General features: G+C 49.0%; 1 protein-coding gene across 4 annotated transcripts in view; it reads right to left on the bottom strand.

The window, feature by feature from the left end:
* Positions 1-18,317, bottom strand: part of MFN2 (mitofusin 2) — a 30,831-nt gene extending 12,514 nt beyond the window's left edge. The window contains exons 1-9 of one of the 4 annotated variants that reach the window (XM_053575661.1): positions 18,112-18,317; positions 16,787-16,923; positions 16,219-16,302; positions 9,592-9,770; positions 5,366-5,501; positions 4,143-4,305; positions 2,801-2,925; positions 1,462-1,570; positions 1,242-1,349 (exon numbers count right to left, since the gene is read on the bottom strand). In XM_053575661.1, coding sequence (XP_053431636.1) covers positions 1,242-1,349; positions 1,462-1,570; positions 2,801-2,925; positions 4,143-4,305; positions 5,366-5,501; positions 9,592-9,766 — 816 coding nt within the window. In that variant the 5' untranslated portion in view covers positions 9,767-9,770; positions 16,219-16,302; positions 16,787-16,923; positions 18,112-18,317. Of the gene's footprint in view, positions 1-1,241; positions 1,350-1,461; positions 1,571-2,800; positions 2,926-4,142; positions 4,306-5,365; positions 5,502-9,591; positions 9,771-16,218; positions 16,303-16,786; positions 16,924-17,937; positions 18,088-18,111 lie in introns of those variants that run through there. The other 3 variants (XM_053575665.1, XM_053575664.1, XM_053575662.1) reach the window with 3 other exon arrangements.
* Between the last annotated feature and the right edge of the window lie 3,775 nt (positions 18,318-22,092).

Genomic DNA, 22,092 nt, shown 5'->3' with positions numbered 1-22,092 from the left:
TTGGGGAAGAGCCCACCAAACCTGTTTTATTCATGATACCAGCAGAATGTTTTAACATGCCCTACTGCCTCTTGTTAGAACCCACATAGTGTCTCACCTTGGTACCCCACAAGGAACCCGGGGGTCAAGAAACATAAGCCTGGGCACTGTGCCCTCATAAGCCAAGTCCTTGTTCTTGTTTATAAAACGCGTGGGTGCCAGCAGAAAACGCTTCTAGTGCTGACATCCTCAGGTTCTGTTGCTAGAACTTAGTAATGGCCTCTTTTAGACACCTACCATGCATCAGGCACTTTGAACAGATTTCATCCCCTCAACAAGTCATTTATTACACCATCACACCAGTGAAGAAACTGGACCCTTGAGAGAAGGGTCAAGGAATTCGCCCAGGTCTCACTGCCCAGCACCAGCCAGAATGTGGACTCTGGCCTGCTGACTGCGTGTTTGTCGTCCAGTATTGCCAATCTGTTACCCTCCCTCCCCTGCCTTTTTTTATTTTTTTTTTTTTGTAGCGACAGAGTCTCACTTTATGGCCCTTGGTAGAGTGCCGTGGCCTCACACAGCTCACAGCAACCTCCAACTCCCGGGCTTAGGCAATTCTCTTGCCTCAGCCTCCCGAGTAGCTGGGGACTACAGGTGCCCGCCACAACGCCCGGCTATTTTTTGATTGCAGTTCAGCCGGGGCGGGTTTGAACCCGCCACCCTCGGTATATGGGGCCGGCGCCTTACCAACTGAGCCACAGGCGCCGCCCCCTCCCCTGCTTTTTTAATGTTGTCCAGGCTGGTCTCAAATTCCTGGGCTCAAGCAAGCCTCCCAGCTCAGCCTCCAGAGTAGCTGGGATTACAGCACGTGCCAACATGCCTGGCTTGTGTTTTTTTCTTTCATTTCACACATATAAAGAGTTGTGTTTTCTCTTTCCAGCTCCTCTCCTGGATAGTTTCCTAAAGCCAAGCCTGTTCTGTATTAATTCTTTAAGCACTGGACCCAGAGATGCTTGAATGTGGTAGGGGTGCTCTGCAGAGCTGGGGGAAAGCTGCTTGGGAGGGGATCCACCCAGGAATGTGAGTGGGAGAGGGGAGAAAAGTGTTTTTAGGGCCATTGGAAGACATCATAGGAGACCATCTGGGAAATATTTGGTGATAAAATCAACTGAGGGAAGTCACTTGACCTGGGAGCACACAGCAGCCCCCCATAGACAGCACTCATGCAGGGTGACATTCCCAACCGCCACAGAGGTACTAACCTCCTCCATGTACTCGGACTCTGAGGCAGATGCGTCCCAACGGTTGTTTAGGATGAAGATGTTTGGGCGGGAGAGGCGCTCGCTCACTTTGTGGAAGAATTGCTTTTCCTAGACAAAGGGCAGGACCTCAGGAGGGAGAGACACTTGCCAGCCAAGGCCCCAACCACCACCTGCCCAGGGTAGGAGCTGGGAGACAGGGATAAAGCAGAGGAGGACTTACCGTCTGCATCAGGGTGGACTCCGAGTTGGCCACCAGCACAAACACATCAGCATCCAGGCAAAACTTGTCAATCCAACTGTCCAGCTCTGTGGTGACATCAATACCAGGGCTAGGGGTGACGGGAAAACCAACATCATCAGGTAAAGAGCATGAGCCCTATTCTTCCCACTGAGAACAGATCCAAGATTCATATGGCAAGCCAGGCCAGGGAGGGGAGAAAAAGAGGCCTGGCCCTCACTGGGGGAGTTCACTTTCCCTTCCACATCCTTCCAGAGTGCCTGAAAGTGTGATGATGATGATGATTATTATTATTATTATTTTTTTGAGACAAAGCTTCAAGCTGTCGTCCTGGGTAGAGTGCTGTGGCATCACAGCTCACAGCAACCTCCAACTCCTGGGCTCAAGCGATTCTCTTGCCTCCACCTCCCAAATAGCTGGGACTACAGGAGCCCGCCACAACGCCCGGCTATTTTTTGGTTGCAGCCGTCATTGTTGTTTGGTGGGCCCAGGCTGGATTCGAACCCACCAGCTCAGGTGTATGTGGCTGGTGCCTTAGCTGCTAGAGCCACAGACGCCAAGCCATGAAAATGTGATTTTTAAACACACACAACTATCACTTTTTTTTTTTTTGTAGAGACAGAGTCTCACTGTACTGCCCTCGGTAGAGTGCCGTGGCGTCACACGGCTCACAGCAACCTTTAACTCTTGGGCTTACGTGATTCTCTTGTCTCAGCCTCCCGAGTAGCTGGGACTACAGGCGCCTGCCACAGCGCCCGGCTATTTTTTTGTTGCAGTTTGGCCAGGGCTGGGTTTGAACCTGCCACCCTCGGTATATGGGGCCGGCGCCCTACCGAATGAGCCACAGGTGCCGCCCACAACTATCACTTTTATAAAAGCATAATGACTTGTAATTTTGCTTTGGGAATATACAATTAAGGTGAGTTTTTGTATTTAGGGGAGTCCAGGCAAACACCGCAGTGCTGTATTTCTTGGTATAGTTACAACCTGTCCACAAAGCAGGGGCAATGTACTCCTTCAAGAGAGAGAAAATGCACTACCAACTCCAGCACAGCTCCTACCCCACTACACAGCTACCCTCGGGCGGAGGCTGAGAACTTACCATCCCTAGGCCCCTGCAGGGCACTGATGTCAACAGGTAATATAGTAACCGACCCTAGGAAACCTGCGAGGCAGGAGGACTGGGCTGGGCCCCTCTGAATGGCAGCACTGCTCAAGCAGAGCAAGGACAGTGCGCAGGGCACTCTGGCCCAGGTTACCCAGAAACAGAAACTAGGTGGCACCCAGTTAGGGCCTCCCAGGAGGGCACCTTCCCCCTTACCTGTCCATCAGCACGAGGTCATCCTTCAGAAGGGGGCACTTGGAGTTGGGCCACATCACACTCACCAGGCTGCCGGCATGCAGCTGCTCATCCTGATGCAGGGCATGGGCCAGCTGGTTCACGGTCTAGTGTGGAGGAGGGAAAGATGGATCAGGCCAAGGAAGAGCCAATGGGCCAGGAAAGTTCCTGTGCCCACAGCATAATAGCCCGAGAGACTACTGCCAATCTGCTACCCCTTTCATTCCACATATGCACAGTTAAGAGGTAGGAGCTGTCCATAAGAACCAACTTTCTTCGGCGGCGCCTGTGGCTCAAGGAGTTGGGCGCCGGTCCTATATGCCGGAGGTGGCGGGTTCAAACCCAGCCCGGGCCAAAAAAACCACAAAAAAAAAAAAAAAAAAAAAAAAAAGAACCAACTTTCTTCACCCCTCTTTGAAGCTGGATATAATCCTAAAGCTGAGTTTATTCTGCATCAATTAATTCTTTGTTTTTCCTCATGAGCCAAAATTTTATCTGTTCATTTCTTGTATCTGAAGTCCTCTTCAATGACATCCTTGACCTGAGATTCTTTGCCATAATCCTCAACTACTACACAACTGCACCCAACCACTTCATGGGTTTTCTCTTCTGTCAGTTTTACAAAGGCCCACCCATTCCTCTAGTTTCTTATTTCATCAACCTTGATTAGGTTGATTTGGTGTTCAGCACAAAGGGCCACTAACTTGACATACACAGGCTCACCAAAGTTGGATGCAAAGCAAAGATGGGCTTGGTGCTAAATTCATCTAGGATCAAATGCTTCTATAATAAACTTTAGCACGAAATACCGTTAATTTAACTGAATATTTTGCAAACTGGTAAATGTAACCAAACAGTCCAGTTAGCCCCCAGAAAACAGAAAACTGCTAACCCCACGACCCACAGGTTTCATCGATTAATTCTTTATAAGCCACACTGAGCGTCTGGTCCCAAATAAGAATGCAGCTGCCTGAGAAAAAGTGTCAGTCCCTGGCTGATGTCAGGATCACAGAGCAAACGCAGGAATGCTTCTCTGGCAATATTCCAGGGAAGAACAAGGCACACATTCTTTTCCTTAATCAGTGGAGAGGGGCAAATGGCCTACTCAGAGGTACATGAGGAACCACAAACTTCTCATTCTTGCTGCTGCACATTAGCAAGCCCCTAAAAGTTCTCCCACATCCTCAAAAACACTTGTCTGAAACAAGATTTCCCATATTCTACCAGAGGGAGGCCTGCCCTCTCCTTAGAGGCAGGATGAGCCCTGTCACAGTGGACAAATCCCCAGGGTGCCCAGGGCTGAGAGCGAGGCCAGCACCCTCACCTTGACGCTTCTTTTCTCCTCTGAGCCCTCTATGAGGAGGAAGGCCTCGTGGCCATCTGTCCCCTCCACACGCAGGAAGCAATTGGTGGTGTGGCCGATCCCAGAAGGCAGAACTTTGTCCCAGAGCATGGCATTGATCACGGTGCTCTTCCCATTGCTTGTCCTAGAAGGAAATAACAGCAGTCAGCAAAGCCATCAATATTAGTGGTTTTGGTTTTCCCAATGTAGTCACCAGCCTGAAAGGCTAAAGTTCTATTCTCTGCATTGTCACCAGTGCCCAGATGGTGAGAAGTATACAATAGGTACTCTGTGTTTACTAAAATATACAGGGTGGTGCCTGCGGCTCAAAAGAGCAGGGCGCTCGGGCGGCGCCTGTGGCTCAGTCGGTAGGGCGCCGGCCCCATATACTGAGGGTGACGGGTTCAAACCCGGCCCTGGCCAAACTGCAACCAAAAAATAGCTGGGCGTTGTGCCGGGCGCCTGTAGTCCCAGCTACTTGGGAGGCTGAGGCAAGAGAATCGCTGAAGCCCAGGAGTTGGAGGTTGCTGTGAGCTGTGTGAGGCCACGGCACTCTACCGAGGGCCATAAAGTGAGACTCTGTCTCCACAAAAAAAACAAACAAACAAAAAAAAAAAAGAGCAGGGCGCTCAAAAAAAAAAGAGCAGGGCCCCATATGCCGGAGGTGGTGGGTTCAAGCCCAGCCCTGGCCAAAAACTGAAAAGAAAAAAATATATATATACAAACACACATCTCTGGGCCCGAGCCGGCAATGTGCCCCTGGTTCATCACTTCAGACCACACACACACTCACCCTGCCCCTTAAGTAATCCAGATGTGGCTTGGTGCTCATAGCATAGTGGTTACGGCACCAGCCATATACACTAAGGCTGGCAGGTTTAAAACCGGCCTGGGCCAGCTAAACAACAATGACAACTGCAACAAAAAAATAGCCGGGCGTTCTGGCAGGCACCTATGGTCCCAACTACTCCAGAGGCTAAGGCACGATAATCACCTAAGCCCAAGAGGTAGAGGTTGCTGTGAGCTGTGACACCATGGCACTCTACCAAAGGCAACATAGTGAGACTGTCTCAATAAATAAATTAATTAATAAATAAAAAGAAAGACAAGGAACTCTGAAGCATGCAATAGCTCCCTGCCTTGGGGGCTCTGACTGTTCCTGCAAAAAGTACCCCACTCTGACCTGCCAGGAAGGACCAACTTACCGGCCAAAGAAAGCCACTTTCATGTGCCGCCGGGCCAGCACCTCGCTGATGCCCCTCACTTTGGACAGGTAACCTTTGACATCCAGAACCTGCTCCTCTGTTGTAACAGGATCCAGTTCCGCATTCCTGTAGGTGTCTGGAGGTGGGGATTGAAAATGGGTCACCACAGGTCAGAGGAACTTCACAATCACAAGTCTGGGGGGGCCAGACCACTAGCCTTGCTCACTGCAATCACAGTCTCCTTCCCTGGCTCCCTGCTGTTGGTGGGCTGAAGTTCCAGATCCCCTGTGGCCTCACAGTGTGACAGTTAAGACCATGGCTCTGGGCAAGACTGCCTGGGTTCTGATGCTGATTCTCAGCACTCCCTAGCTCTGTGAACTTAGGCAAAGGAACCTTTCTGGGTCTTAGCTTCCTCAGCCATAAAATAGAGGTAACAACAGTATGTGCCTCACGACCAACGATCAAATGAGTCACAACACAAAGTGCTAAGAATGAAGGCTGGTAGAAGATGAATACCTAAATGTTAACTGTTATTCTTTATTTGTGTATGTTTTCTTAACAAGTACAAAATTCTCACTACATGTCAGGTGCTGTTCTAGTCACTTTTTAAACAGTCTGTCATCTAATCCTTGTTGTTTACATGGCAGAGTTAGTAAATGGCAGGGCCAGGGTTTGAACTAGGCAGCCCAGTTCAGGACTCTGGGCTTCTGACCACTCAACATCCCTTCATGGGGCCCCACCTGACCTGGAGCTGCTGGCCTTGGCAGCTTCATCTTTTGCCAGCTCCTGCCCAACCCCATCTCACTATGGCCCCAACCACCAGCTTCCTTGCCCCTCTGGCTTGGCTCACTGCTGTCCAAACCCCCTCATCACCCTCTGAAGAACTGATGCACTGCCTTGCAGTGGTCTGGCTCATTCCCACTTGGCCTTGGGTCTAGCTTAAACAGCATTGCCCCCAGGAAGCCTTCCTGACCACATCCCCCAACCTGAGTTAGATCTCCCTTATCTGTGCACCCACAGCACACTATCTGTCTCCCATCTTAGCACTTACCTCACATAAGGTAACTAACTGGCTCACCTGTGTCATCTACCCCATGAGGGCCACACTATCTGATCTCAGCACTCAGCAGGTGCACAGATATCTGCTAAGTTAACAGAATGCTTTGATCACTGTGTTGCCTCTTCCCAGCACCCTGACAAGGCAGATGACTAATGAAATATCACTGAGCAAGGGCAACACCTGTGGCTCAAAGGGGTGGGGCGCTGGCCCCATGTGCCGGAGGTGGCGGGTTCAAACCCAGGCCCGGCCAAAAAAATGCAAAAAAAAAAAAAAAAAAATTATTACTGAGCACGCAACTCAGCAGGACCTTCCTGCACTCTAGCCAAAATGTGTACCACATTGGGCTTCAGCTGGGTAGGGAGCAGATGGGTGTTTGGTCCCTCAGGACTCTCTTCAGAACTACAAGATTGATGGGCCCTGGACCCGAGAACACTCCCAAACCATCTGAAGCATGACAAGTGGCATGTCCAAGCCTGTCTGGTGCCATAAAAGTGAACAAGTCAACAAGCCCCCACCCCCATGTCCACCATCAATCCCATCAATATTCCTCCCTCATGACCTTTGGAATGCCCCTCAAAGGAAGATGGCTCTCAAGCAAGTGGCTACATGTAAAAGCAAAGGCATCAGCCCAACAACTCTTGTTACCTGCCCTTTAGAGAACAGTCCCAACCCCAGGCAGGCAACGTCATCTCCCCACCTCACAGCAATCCCAAACACAGCTGAAGGCCGCTCCAGCCCTTTCCCTTCTGTTTAACCAATAGCTAAGGCTTCATGTTTTCACGCAAAGAGAAATCAAAGTGCGCATCACACAAACACCTTCATTAAGCACATGTCTGTCCACAGCATCATCTGCGTGACTGACTCAGAGCATCACAGAGGATCCCTGCAAGCCTGGCACAGGGCCAGCACACCTCAGCTGCTGCTGAGTAAACAGGTAACAAACTGGGATCATTTCAACCAGTACCTGTACAACTTTAAAATTCAGATATTTTAGTTTGCTAAATATTTAGGATCACCTTCTCTTGCATCAAGTACCATGCAAAGGACAGGACACAGATAGGGGAGTAAAACTGAACATAATCTCTTTCTTTATGTAGTGGACTGGCACATAACACAACTGTTACTTGATGCACTTGTTATGGAAAATAATACCGTGGCTCCTCAAAAAATTAAAAATAGAGAGCGGCACCCGTAGCTCAGTGAGTAAGGCACCAGCCACATACACCAAGGCTGGTGGGTTCAAGCCTGACCTCGGTCTGCTAAACAACAATGACAACTGCAACCCAAAACTAGCCAGGCGTTGTGGCAGGTGCCTGTGGTCTCAGCTATTCAGGAGGCTGAGGCAAAAGAATCACTTAAGCCCAAGAGTTTGAGGTTGCTGTGAGCTGTGACACCACAGCACTCTACTCAGGACAACATAGTGAGACGCTGTCTCAAAAAAAATATATATGGTGGTGCCTGTGGCTCAAAGGAATAGGGCTGGAGGTGGTGGGTTTAAACCCAGCCCCAGCCAAAAACCAAAAACAAACAAACAAAAATATATATGTATATATAAATAAATAAAAAGAATCACCAGTGGCTTGGTGCCCGTTGCACAATGGTTAAGGCACCAGCCACGTGCATGGAGGCTGGCGGGTTCAGGCCAGCTAAACAACAATGACAATTACAAAAAAAAAAAACAGGCGTTGTGGTGGGCGCCTGTAGTCCCAGCTACTTGGGAGGCTGAGGCAAGAGAATCGCTTAAGCCCAAGAGTTAGAGGTTGCTGTGAGCTATGACGCCATGGTACTCTACCCAGGGCGACATAGTGAGACCCTGTCTCAAAAAAAAAAAATAGAATCACCATATAATCCAGCAATTCCACTTCAGTGAATATATGCAAAAGAACTGAAAGCAGGGACTTCAAGAGATCTCTGTCCTCCCATGCTCACAGCAGCCATTATTCACTATAGCCAAAAGGTGGAGGCAACTGAGACACTGCACCGCTTTAGCTAACAGCCAAACACAGGGAAGGCAGCCCACTGGAGCCAGAAGTCAGCTCCCGGGGCACCAGTAATGAACTTCAGGCTTCTGCCAACTAGAGTCTGAAAACACCTGTTCTCACCTGAGCCCCCTTTTAACAAATGAGGAAACCAAGGGCAGATAAAACTCAGCTACTGGATCTTTGCAGACAATCTCAGGATCTGAAGGCAAAGTGCCCTCCTAAAGAGGGAGGCTGGGTGGCATTTGTAGCTCAGTGGGTTAGGGTGCCGGCCACATACCCCGAGGCTGGCGGGTTCAAACCCAGGCCCCGGACAGCTAAAACAACAATGACAACAACAACAAAAATAGCCAGGCATTGTAGCAGGTGCCTGTAGTCCCAGACATTTGGGAAGCTAAGGCAAGAGAATCACTTAAGCCCAAGAATTGGAGGTTGCTGTGAGCTGTGACGCCACAGCACTCTACCTAGAGTGACAGCTTGAGACTGTCTCAAAAAAAAAAAAAAAAAAAAGAGGGAGGCTGTGCTAGCCTATTTTTTCACACAATATCATTTCAGGGGCCGTGAGACTGGACTCCGAAATCCTAGAGATCTTTGGTCAAACGTCAAGAGAGGCAGACACATCAGAAAAGGTGGCAACCAGACTCATGGTGCCCTGGACACCTGTCCTCTGCTGACAGAGCAGGGACTAGAGGTTGGGCTCAAATTAGTAAGTAGTAGAAAAGGCACAGGTGACGTGAGTTTCCTATTCATAGTCCTGTTGCCAATCTAAAAATACCAGAGAAGGCGCCCTGGTCAGAGACAACAGCAGCCAGCAGTGGGCCAAGGGATGAACTCTGGAGTTGGAGACCCCTGGGTAAAGCCCTACTCTGTCACTTAAGGCACCAGACAACTCTCAAATCTCAATCTGCTTGCCTTTTAGACAGGATAAGATTCACCTACCCTCCATGATTAAATGAAATATGTGGACTTCTTAAATGAATTCTTGAACGGTGGATCCCTTGTCCCCCTGGCCTAATTTCCCTCAACCTTGATTTCACATGATTATAAGAGCAGATATTGCCAGGGCCATCTGGACAGGAGTTCCCCAAGAGCAGAGCTCTACTGCCCCCACCCACTAAATCCTGCGGCCTAAGCATCTCAACAGTGAAGATCAGGAGGGAGCTTGGCTGAGCAGGTGTCCATCTCACCTTCAAGGAAGGTGGCGCTTTCCTGGATATAGGCGCCCAGCTGCTCAAAAATGCCATTGATTTTCTTCTTGGCAGTGACAAAATGCTTGAGTGGGGAAGCATTCACTTCAGCCATGTGTCTCTTATCCTTCTTGACTGTGACGATGGAGTTGCATCGAGAAAAGAGCAGGGACATTGCGCTGTAAGAGAAGCCAGTGTGAGTGAATCCAGGGACACCCACCTTGGGATGGGGGCACAGCAGGTTGTGGTGGGGAAACCTGGTGGGGAAGCCCTCCAGAACTAGAGCTAAGGAAGACAAGAGAAGATCCAGCACCTTGAGAGTAGAAAGGGACCTCTTGGGACACTAAGGCCAGTCTCCCAGTCACACAGCGTGGGCAGTCAGATACCTGGAGCCAGGACCCTGCGTTCAGCCCTAGTGCTGGCAGTTCCTTGCCAGATGAACAGTGACAGGCTCTGCCTTCCCCACCTCAGACAGACAGGCGGGAATCAGGAAGTAACATACAGAGAAGCCTCCTCTGAGCTTTAGAGAAGTGTGACAGAAATCTAATTTATTTCCTATGCCTCATCCCCTGAGAAAAAGCACAGAACAGAAAGCAAAGAGATGCTCAAGGTCAGTGACTCCTATCCCTTTCCCTATCACTCTGCTGTCTGGTAGCCCAGTGGCTCTAATCCTAACAGGATTTGTTATTTTTTAGGGGATAGAGAGAGAATAGACAAGGTGACCCTCAAGTCAGAGAGGTCTACTTCTTTAATTTACTTTTTTTTTGAGACACAGTCTTACTTATGTCGCCCTCGGTAGAGTGCCGTAGCATCACAGTTCACAGCAACCTCAAACTCTTGGGCTTAAACGATTCTCTTGCCTCAGCTTCCCAAGTGGCTGGGACTAAAGGTGCCCACCACACCTGGCTATTTTTGTTGTTGTTGCAGTTGTCATTGTTGATCTTAGCTGGTCCGGGCCAGGTTCAAACCTGCCAGCCTCAGTGTATGTGGCCAGTGCCCTACCCGCTGAGCTATAGGCGCCACTTATAATTTACTTCTCTTTACATTCACTAGAGAAAATTAGAAAACTAAAGGAAATAAACCCATATTCTGACCACCTTCTGATAAGCATTGTTAATATGTCGTCTATTGTCACATTCTATTTTTGTGTGACTAGCTCTCTTGCTCTCACTTAATCGTACAGGTCTTTGTAGCCTATTTTTTCACACAACAATATCATTTCAGGGGCTGTGAGACTGGACTCCAAAGTCCTAGAGGTCTTTGGTCAAAGGTCAAGAGAGGCAGACACATCAGAAAAGGTAGCAATCGGGCAGCGCCTATAGCTCAGTCGGTAGGGCGCCAGCCCCATATACCGAGGGTGGCGGGTTCAAACCCAGCCCCGGCCAAACTGCAACCAAAAAATAGCTGGGCGTTGTGGCGGGCGCCTGTAGTCCCAGCTACTTGGGAGGCTGAGGCAAGAGAATCGCTTGGGCCCAGGAGTTGGAGGTTGCTGTGAGCTGGGTGAGGCCACGGCACTCTACCGAGGGCCATAAAGTGAGACTCTGTCTCTACAAAAAAAAAAAAAAAAAAAGAAAAGGTAGCAATCAGGTGTTGTTGGGAATCCCTGGCCCCCAAAATAGACTCCTGCCAGGTCCCTCTTCAGAGTTCCCACCATGGAGAGAGCTGTTTTCTTTTTGTAGAGACTCACTTTATGGCCCTCGGTAGAGTGCTGTGGCCTCACCCAGCTCACAGCAACCTCCAACTCCTGGGCTTAAGCGATTCTCTTGCCTCAGCCTCCCGAGTAGCTGGGACTACAGGCACCCGCCACAACGCCTGGCTATATTTTGGTTGCAGTTTGGCCGGGGCCGGGTTTGAACCCGCCACCCTTGGTATATGGGTGAGCCACAGGCGCCGCCCGAGAGAGCTGTTTTCTAAGCAGAGCACTCACATCCTACGAAGCCAAAGGAACAGGCTCCAAGGATGAAGGGCAGTCTGCACAGCTGTGTGTTGAGTCTGTCACGCCCTTCCCAGCCACACTAACCAGAGGGCCATCAGCCCTCACCCAGCAGCACCTGGCTCTCTCCAGCTGGGAAAGGAGACAGTGTTGCTTGTGAGTAGATAGGCACATACGAGAAGCTTCCAAGTGTGGCTGAAGGGTGTCAAACAGGGTCCTGAGCGGAAAGAATAGCTGGGGAAATTGCACAAAGACTAAACACGGCCAGGTGCCATGGCTTGCACCTGTAATCCCAGCACTCTGGGAGGCTGAGGCGGGAGGATTGCTTGAGCTCAGGAGTTCAAGACCAGCCAGAGCAAGACACCATTCCTATCCAAAATAGAAAAATTAGCCGGGAGTGTGGAGGGCACCTGTAGTCCCAGCTACTTGGGAGGCTGAGGAGACAGGATCGCTTGAGCCCAGGAATCTGAGGTTGTTGTGTGCAAGGCTGATGCCACAGCACTCTACCCAGGGTGACAGAGCGAGACTGTTAAAAGAAAAGACTAAATGCCACACTGGCTCTTAGGAACTGACCATCCCAAACAGTGAGTAGGAAGACAGGCCCCAAGAGACGGGAATTTTGCATTCCCCAAATCTACAAATTCTTTTGCAATGTTAATAACTCCTCTGGAAATGAACTCTGCTCCTGTTTCTAAGTCCTCCTCAGCATAATGCCACAACTATGAGTGATGTTTTCTTAGCATGGAAGCCACACGTCAAGGGCTTAAATAAGGACAACAGAACTTTGAGAAAGGAAATTGGAAAGAAAATGACACTCTACCTCCTGCAAAGGAACAAAGGATAGTACCCTGGAGTCAGGAGGCACAGGGGACGCGGGCAGGCAGAAGAGCAAAACCACAGAGAGGGAAGAGAAAGGGCTCTGGGATGCAGCCTGACCCAGCGCTGCATGTGATAGATTTTGGCATCATGCAGAGCTGGGTTCAAATTGTGACTGTCTTATTTCTGGACTGTTTAAACTTAAGCAAGTTATTTAATCTCAAAATGTTGGTTTCTTCGTGAGTACAACAAACAAGATACCACAGCAACTGAGAGAACACTAAAGATGAGATGTAAGCAATATGCTTAGCACATAGTAATAGCTCAAGTAGCTTCACATGTTAGAAAGCAGTAATACCAATAAGGTCTACCAGCAAGATCCCAAGACCCTCTCCACGAACCCCCCAGCCTTCACGGAGGGCAGAAGCAACTCCGCCAACACACCCCACTGCTCCCTCACGCACTGCCATGGAGATCAAATAAACAGGTCTGCTGGGGGAGGACAGCAGTACCCAGCCCTAGAAGTGACTTGCTGGCAGGAAACAAGCTCCGTGTGTGCTTTTAGAAACAGACACTTGGAAGTTCTGGTCATCATTTGCAAGCCCAAAGGCTACAAAACCAAAAGCATTAGTGTTCAGTAAGTGCAGATTCAAAAGCATGCACACGAGTAGAAGCTTAGTGATTCTAGGTTACAAAGCCTGCTGGGAGTTCACCAGTCCAGGAGCTGCCCTGCCCCAACCCCTCTAAACACCGCCTGATCTCTCTGGCTCTGCCAATTCACCACTGAGACTACACATTTGTGTTGCATGTGTGGCTTTCTGCCCTGAAATCCTTTTTCCCTTTTCACCCACTTGACATACTCCTACTGTCCTTCTAGACACAATTCAGGTATCAGCCTTCCCTGACATCTTCACAGACGATGTACAACCTTATCAAGCTTTTGTTTTTTTATTTTTTGAGACGGAGTCTCTGTTGCCCTAGGTAGAGTTCAGTGGCATCGTCATAGCTCACAGCAACCTCAAATTCCTGGGCTCAAGTGGTCCTCTTGCCTTTGCCTCCCAAGTAGCTATGACTACAGGCATGTGTCACCACACCCAAGGATTTTTCTCTTCATAGTAAAGAAAGGGTCTCAAAAGCTCAAGCTCAAGCTTAATCGATCCTCCCATGTCACCCTCCCAGAGTGCTAGGATTATAGGTGTGAGTCACCATGCCTGGCCTCAGGCTTTTGGTTTTTTGTCACACCCTATGTTCTAGCCTAGGTGAACTTTTTTTTTTCTTTCTTTTTGGAGACAGTTTCACTTTGTTGCCCACGGTACAGTGCTGTGACATCACAGCTCACAGCAACCTCCAGCTCTTGGGCTTAGATGATTCTCTTGCCTCAGCATCCTGAGTAGCTGGGACTATAGGCGCCCACCACAACGACCAGCTATTTTTTTGTTGCAGTTTGCTGGGGGCCGAGTTCGAACTCACCACCCTTGGTATATGGGGCCAGAGCCCTACTAACTGAGCCACAGGCGCCGCCCTAGCCTAGGTGAACTTCTAAAGAGCGAATGTTTGAAACATAGCAGCAATCTTTTTCATTTCTACCCTCCTTCCCAACAACTGTAAGAGATATGGGAGGGGTAAGTGAAGACCCTCCCAGAGCAGGGTGTACCATGTACCATCTTACACCTCCCATCCCTGGATTCACATATCCACTTTTTCCTTAAAGGAGCTTCCTTGCCAGGCTTGGTAGCTCATGCCTATAATCCCAGCATTTTGGGAGGCTGAGGCAGGAGGACCCCTTGAGGCCAGGAGTTCAAGACCATACTGGACAACACAGATCTTTGTTTTCGTTTTTTTGTTTTTTTAGAGACAGAGTCTCATTTTATTGCTCTCGGTAGAGTGTCGTGGTTTCACAGCTCACAGCAAACTCCAACTCCTGGGCTTAGGCAATTCTCTTGCCTCAGCCTCCCGAGTACCTGTGCCTACAGACGCCTGCCACAACACCTGGGTTGAGTTTTTTTGTTGCAGTTTGGCCGAGGCTGGGTTTGAACATGCCACCCTTAGTATATGGGGCCAGTGCCCTACCTGCTGAGCCATAGGTGCCCCCCTGGACAACACAGAGACCCCATTTCTACACCACCCTCATAAAAAAAGCAGCTTTAGGCCAAGCATCTAAGTGTCTGTTCCTTTTTTTCTGAGACAGAGTCTCATGCTGTCGCCCTGGATAGAGTGCCATGGTGTCACCATAGTTCACAGCAACCTCCAACTCTGGGGTTCAAGCCATCCTTTTGCATTGGTTTTTCTATTTTTAGTAGACCCAGGGTCTCATTCTTTCTCAGAGCTGGTCTCAAACTAATAAGTTCAAGCAATCCACCTGCCTCGGCCTCTCAGCGTGTAAGTGCCTGTTACTTGGTATTTGGAGCTCAGAGAGTCAAAAGTGTTGAACAAACCATTCATATACTGCAATGTAATCCTTCCCAATAGAGAAATGGACATATGTATGTGCACAAAAGGATCAAAGTTCCAAAACAAGTGCACAAAAGCTATGAAAGGGCACCCATTATCTTGGAGCTTTGACTGCTGGCTCCCTAAGTGACTGATGGGAGGCAGCTGGGTTCCCTTTCCTCCTCTGGAAAGCCCTGATAATCTCTAGTTCACCACAGGGCTCAATGCAGGCACATACTCACGTGGGGCCCATCACCTAAACATAGCTGGGACCATGAGTCCAACTCCAATATTAGTTACACACTGAACAGCACACTTAGAACCTTTTTTTTTTTTTTTTTGAGACAGAGTCTCACTCTGTTGCCCTGGGTACAGTACCATGGCATCATCATAGTTCACAGCAATGATATGAGGGCTCAAAATCCAGAGCTCAAGCCATCCCCCTGCTTCAGTTTTTCTATTTTTTTTTTTTTTTCGAGACAGAGCCTCAAGCCATTGCCCTCAATAGAGTGCCATGGCATCACATTTCACAGCAACCTCCAACTCCTGGGCTCAAGTGATTCTCCTGCCTCTGCCTCCCAAGTAGCTGGGACCACAGGCACCCGCCACAATGCCTGGCTATTTTTTTATTGCAGCCGTTATTGTTTGGCGGGCCCGGGCTGGATTCGAACCCGACAGCTCAGGTGTATGTGGCTGGTGCCTTAACGGCTTGAGCCACAGGTGCCGAGCCAGTTTGTCTACTTTTAGTAGAGATGGAGTCTCGCTCTTCCTCAGGCTGGTCTCAAAATCCTGAGCTAAAGCAATTCACCTGCCTCAGACTCCCAGAGTGCTAGGATTATAGGTGTGAGCCACCATGTCCAGTTTATACTTTGAACTTTTATGGCTGCCTCAAAACATGGTTCTGAGACAGTTTATGACAGCATTTCCCAAAACTTGGTTTACAAGACTCTAGTTGCACCCAACATTTCAAATAAAAAAGGCTCCATAGTAGGAACTATTTATAAAATACTACATGTCACCACTACCCACTCAAATGGAGCATGTGAGCACAGTAAAAGGTTTGGGAAGGAAGTCCTTTTGTGAAGACACCTGTTTAACGATATTTAATGCAGCATTTCACAAATTTTTTCAATAAAAAAATGCTTCTGTGGAAAAGCCTTTAAAATCCCAAAGATCACACTTTAGGGAAAAATCTATTTATCCTGGTATCTCCCATTCCCATCCCAAAAAAGTTCCAAGGGTACAGTATTAGCACGAGACCAGACACAAACCCAACTCTAAATGGAAACTGCTATCAGCACTCTAAGGTGACTGAAACCTTTGCCTCAAGTCAGCTTATTAGTTGAGGAGTATTAGATATCTTGGGTGCAGGGAAGTCAATAGCAAAATTCACTGCAAGATGTATCTGGATCCCAAGCACAGTCCCTGAATCCACACCACCTCCTTACCCTGTCTATGTACAGCAACTCCTAGCAGGGAAAAGAAAATGGATCCGTGGATCGTCTGCAGGCACAACTGGAACAGAGGAGAAGCTGAGAAATCGAAACAAAAGAGTATACAGGATAAAGGAGACAGAGTAGATTCTTAGAAGACCTGTGATAAAGAGCCAACCTCTGCTGGGCAGAAAAGGGGAGAAGAGCTAGCACAGCAGAGAAGACCAAACGAGGGAGTCAGAGATTAATTCTTCCGGAAGCCCAGGACATTCTAGCCACTTCCTTTTCTTTTTTTAAATTTTCTTTATCTCTAGCTATAAAAGTGTGCAAAGATCCCAGCCACTTTCTGAATGGTGAACCTTTAAACAGGCTCTCAGCAACCAGAAAAATCCTCCATTGAAGTAGTAAAGAGATACAGTTTTTTTGTTTGTTTGTTTTTTTCCTACAACACAGGTTGGAAAGCTCTGGCTCTATACAAAGAGGACTGCCCCATCCAAGAGATTTGTCACCAGAGGGCCAAAAGAACAGGTCCCTTTCCATTCAACCCAGATCCAGGGCACCAGAAGTCACTGCTACCACTTACTTTTTCGGATGGTGAGAGATCTTCACAGAGTGGACATCATGAACATGGCTGGAGTCAAAAAGATGAAAAGATTTTGATTTGTCGTCTGTCTTGTCTCTGAGGTTGATTACTGATTGTGCTGACTCCACCAGTCCCAACTTACCAGAAAAGAAAGAAAAGAGAGATGGCATCAGGTGGCAATAAAACACTGGTGTGCAAAACATGTCTAATCAGGTTTTTAAAGCCAAACTCATGCCTGAGGAAAAATTACTCATCCAGGTATGTGAGTGGGGAGCTGGGCTGGCATGTGAGGAAGTGGCCTGGGGAAAAACAACACACAAATGCAGGACCAATCCTAGGTGTACAAACACACGTTCAGCCATGTGCTGGTGCAAGGCACGAGAAAGGTTTGGGCAGGGGGTCTGGTAAAGGTGCGTCCAGTAGGGGGAGAGGAGGAAACAGTACCAGGGCAAAGCTGACAAGAGATGAGAAGGAAGGAGTTGGGTAAGGAAGAGAAGTGGACCTGATTGAAAACCTAACTTTCTAGCTGCTGTAAAGTATCTCACGTAATTCTCAATTCCACAGCGAACAGAGCCTTGGGATACTTGGAAGATTTACAGACTGCTAGTTAAGTGGCCAAAGCTCCCTCTGACTCAAAGGTCATTTGCTTTTAACCATATGAAGCTGCCCTCCAATTCCCACACCCCCTTGGAGGCGAGGAGGAGATAATCAGAGTCCTATTCTAGGAGGAGGGGGAGATGATTGAGAATTTAAAGAGAGAGGGCAAGAGAGGGGTACAGGCAACTTTGTCCTCAAGCATCCGAAACAGCTATTTATTCAGCATTTTCTGCGTGCCTTCTGTACGTGCGTGTAGGCGCCAGGTTTAGGGATGGATATGAAAGTCCTTGCCCTCGAGGGACTTACAATCCGGCGAGAAGTCACACAAGTAAATAGACAAAGGAACGAGAGCACAAAAACCGCCCAAAGCGGGGGAGGGCAGGGCGCTCCGGCTGTGAAGGTAGGGACCTATGGGGTGCCCAGCAAACACTGGCAAAATAATGAAAAATGGGGACGGACAGGGGTGGAATGTGATCGTGAAAGGTGGAAAGGCTATCGTGAAGAGAAGCTTCAGGGGACTCAACCTCCCAGTCCCAGGTCCCACGACCCGTCACCTCCTCTCAGAGCCGCGGAGGGACCAGGGGCAAGGCGGGAAAGTCGGGACGCCTGGCTGACCTGATCCCAAGTGCCCGGCGCCCCAGCGTCCCACCGGCCCACGCCAGGCTGCACAGGGCTCGCCAGGCTGGGCTGGGCCGGTCCCCGCCACCCCGGTGCACTCGCCCTCTCACCTTCACCTTCCCGGCCTCGCGGCGGCCATCACATTTACCACGTCACCAACAAGCGCCACCCCGAAGAGAGGGGCGGAGAATGCGCGCGTCGCGCCATGGGTTTCTCTCTCGAACTTGGTGAGCGTGTAGACTCTGAGATAAGCCAGCTCCACCCTCCTACTCCTTATATCTTGGAGGTCCCGCGAACTCTGCGTTTCTAGAGGCACCTCAGCATACCGCATCACGGCCGGGCGTCGCAAGACGATGACGTAGATCGTGTCTCCCGTTGCATCATGGGAACTGTAGTTCCGGTGGATTCCGGTCGGGCTAAGGAGGGTGGGGTGGGGTCCGGTGGGGCGGGGCGGGGCGGGGCGGGGCCTCCAGCTGTCAAGGGACGAAATAACAAGGGCGTGGGTTAGAGGTTCTTTCTCTTGAGTTTATTGCCCCAGAGCCTGACCTCGCGGCCTCTGCCAGCTCTGGAATCCAGACTTTCGTTTCGTAATATTAAAGAAGAGCTCTCAGCTTGGCGCCTGAGGCTCAAGCGGCTAAGGCGCCAGCCACATACACCTGAGCTGACGGGTTTGAATCCAGCCCGGGCCCGCCAAACAACAATGACGGCTGCAACCAAATAAATTAAAAAAAAAAAAGTCGGGCATTGTGGCGGGTGCCTGTAGTCCCAGCTACTTGGGAGGCAGAGGCAGGAGAATCGCTTGAGCCCAGGAGTTGGAGGTTGCTGTGAGCGGTGATGCCATGCCACTCTACCCAGGGCGACAGCTTGAGGCTGTCTGTCTCAAAAAAAAAAAAAAAAAAAAAAGAAGACCTCTCAAGAGGACCAAGCGTTAGGATGAAGTGACTCACCCAGGGAGACAGAAGCAAGCTTGGGCCCACTGCCCTTCAGTTGCCTTTGAGGGAGAACAGCAGCAGCAGTCTCCTAAGTGCACTCATCAGACTGGGTACCTAAGGTACATCGTTTTATCTAATCTTCAATAGCAGTTCTGGGAGGCCCAGAGGGAAGGTTGCCAAGCTCACTGGTTAGATCACCAGGTCCTTCCTCGTGTACCGGGCACAAGAACACAGCAGTAAAAAGGTCCCCTCAAGGACTCAGCCCCAGCAGGTAAGAATCCAAGCCCTAGCTCTCCCATACAATGGCCACATATAGCTATTGAACCCCTGAGATAGCACAAATTGCTGTAAGACTTAGTACAAAAAAAGACTGTAAACTACCATTAAACAAAACATATTACTAAAATCAATTGTGCCTGTTTCTTTTTTCTTTTAAAAATATGTGGCTAGGTACAGTAGTTCACATGTGTAATCCTAGCACTCTGGGAGGCCATGGCCAGTGGATCACCTTGAGCTCAGGAGTTCAAGACCAGCCTGAGCAAGAGTGATACCCCATCTCTAAAAATAGCCAGGCATTGTGGTAGGCACCTGTAGTTCCAGCTACCTGGAAGGCTGAGGCAAGAGGATCACTTGAGCCCAAGAGTTTGAGGTTGCTGTGAGCTATGATGCCATAGCACTCTACTGAGGGCAACAAAGTGAGACTCTGTCTCAAAAAAAAAAAGAAAGAGAGAGAGAGCAAGAAAGAAAATTTAGAATTACATAAGTGGCCCACATTTGTGGCTTGATTTCTACTGGACAGCACTGCTCTCTATATAACCATGGCAGAATCCTGCTACCAATAACTCAAGAGGCAGACCAGTACTCTAGTGACTGACCAGTTTATCAGCCTCCTGCTAGGTTAAAGGAAGCTGTCTCACTCTCACTACCTCTAGAGGAACTTAGAGTTCCCAGTGACTGGGGACTATGAGGCTATTCCCAGATCCTGCCTCAGGGTGTCTGGGGCCCATTACTAGTTGCTTTGTATGATTGCTATCTATTGCATTCCTAAGGGGACCATCAATTCTCTGCAGGCAGGAATTATGAATTCTATTTCCTTCTCCTTCTTTGGCAGAATCTTACCCAAGGCAGGTGGAGGGCTGGATGTTTTCCTACTAAACAGCTCTCTTCAGTCCCTCTTCCTCACTAAACCTCCCTGTGAGAATTGGCCCTGACCCTGGTCACTCACCTGGACTGCTGCAGGGGCCTCATAATTCATTCTCAGGCTCCTCATCTTTCTCTCTGAAACACAACCTCAAACTGTGAAGCCCTGGCCTGAACCCTTTCAATGACAAGACTCCCTTAATACTGTTAACAATGTCACAGGGAAGGGGTACAGGGTAGGGTTAATGTGCAATTACAGTAGACCTTGTTTTCTTACATTACCTATTCCTATTGTGAATTGATTTTTTTTTTTTTTTGAGACAGGGTCTTAATCTGTTGCCTGGACTAGAGTGCAGTGGTATCAGCTTAGCTCACAGCAACATCAAATTCCTAGGCTCAAGCAATTCTCCTGTCTCAGCCTCCTAGGTAGCTGGGACTAGACATCATAGCTGGGCTATGATGCCCAGCTAATTTTTTCTATTTTTAGTGGAAATGGGGTTTCACTTTGCTCAGGTTGGTCTCAAACTCCTGAACTCAAGTGATCCTCCCACCTCCCAGAGTTCTAGAATGGCCTTATTTGATTTTTCACAGTGGATATGAATTGTACTTGTAATCAAAAAAAGATAACCAAAGACACCCCACACACATACATATGTGCACAGACTAGCTCAAGAAGAACATCCCGAGAAAGAGATTAGCCATGTTGGCTTCTGGAGAGACGAACTGGGTGGCTGGAGATGGGGGATGAGAAATTAAGATTTGTCAGCTGGTCTGAGGGTAGTGAGTTATCTCGATTGTTCACAGTCGGTTACAGATCAAACTCCTTGTTCTATTCTTTCTCCCCTTCTCACTACTGCACTTGACTAGTCTTAGAAAAGCAAATGCTATTTGAATATTGAGATAATTTTGAAAATTCAAAAACTTAACCACCCTCCAGATGAAGTTTAAACTCTCCTGGCCTGGGAAAATACTCCTTTAAATAGAATCTCTCCACCCCACCCCTCTAGCTAACCTGCATTCTCTGGACCGCGAGTGTGGCTCTGTGTGTTGGAAACCTCCTCCCCTTCCTAGGCCCAGCTTAGAGAGGAATCTGCTATCAGGCTTACTCAGCCTCAGCACTGCTGACATTTTGGTTTCAGTAATTCCTTTTGGCGGCACCCGTAGCTCAGTGGGTAGGGCACCAGCCACATGCACCGAGGCTGGCAGGTTCGAACCCGGCCCGAGCCTGCTAAAGCAACAATGACAACTGCAACAACAACAAAAGAAAAAATAGCCGGGCGTTGTGGTGAGCACCTGAAGTCCCAGCTACTTGGGAGGCTAAGGCAAGAGAATCACTCAAGCCCAAAGAATTTGAGGTTGCTGTGAGCTGTGACACCATGGTACTCTACCAAGGGTGGCGTAGTGAGTCTCAAAAAAAAACAACATTCCTTTAGGGGAGGTGAAGGCTGCCCTTTACACTGAAGGATGTTTGGGGGCACCCCTGGCCTCTATCCACTAGATGCCAATGACGTCCCTCTCCTCCTTCCCCACCCTTCAGACATTGTCAGATGGGAACAAAATCACCCTTATTTGAGGGACACTGGGTCATGCAAGCTACTGGTCCCTCCCGCACCTACCCTACTCTGTTCTTGGAGTCATTGCGACATTTATCACAGAGCCCACAGTGAACAACACTTGGTTTTTTCTGTTCCTACTGCTGACTACAAGTGCCTTGGAGGCATAGATTTCCTCAATGGCTGAAATCATATTCAAATCAGTGCCCCTACCACTTGCTTGCTGTGTGACCTTAGGCCAATTAATTGATCTCTCTGAGCCTCCATTTTCTCAACCCCTACCCCAGAGGGCTGTGTGCTGAGTGCCTAGAATCCATAATGCCCAGCTTACAGCAAGGGATGCAGAGATGTTAGCTCTTATTATTAATAAATGCCCCCAAAATGTAACCAGTGTTACTAGAAGAGTCTGTCCAGGGTATGGCAGGGGATACCAGAGACACCAGAAGTTCTCCCTGATCTCCCATGT

Source organism: Nycticebus coucang, chromosome 22, assembly GCF_027406575.1.
Source record: "Nycticebus coucang isolate mNycCou1 chromosome 22, mNycCou1.pri, whole genome shotgun sequence".
In the NCBI taxonomy this organism is placed as follows: domain Eukaryota; kingdom Metazoa; phylum Chordata; class Mammalia; order Primates; family Lorisidae; genus Nycticebus; species Nycticebus coucang.
This window is presented reverse-complemented; position numbering and strand designations above follow the sequence as displayed.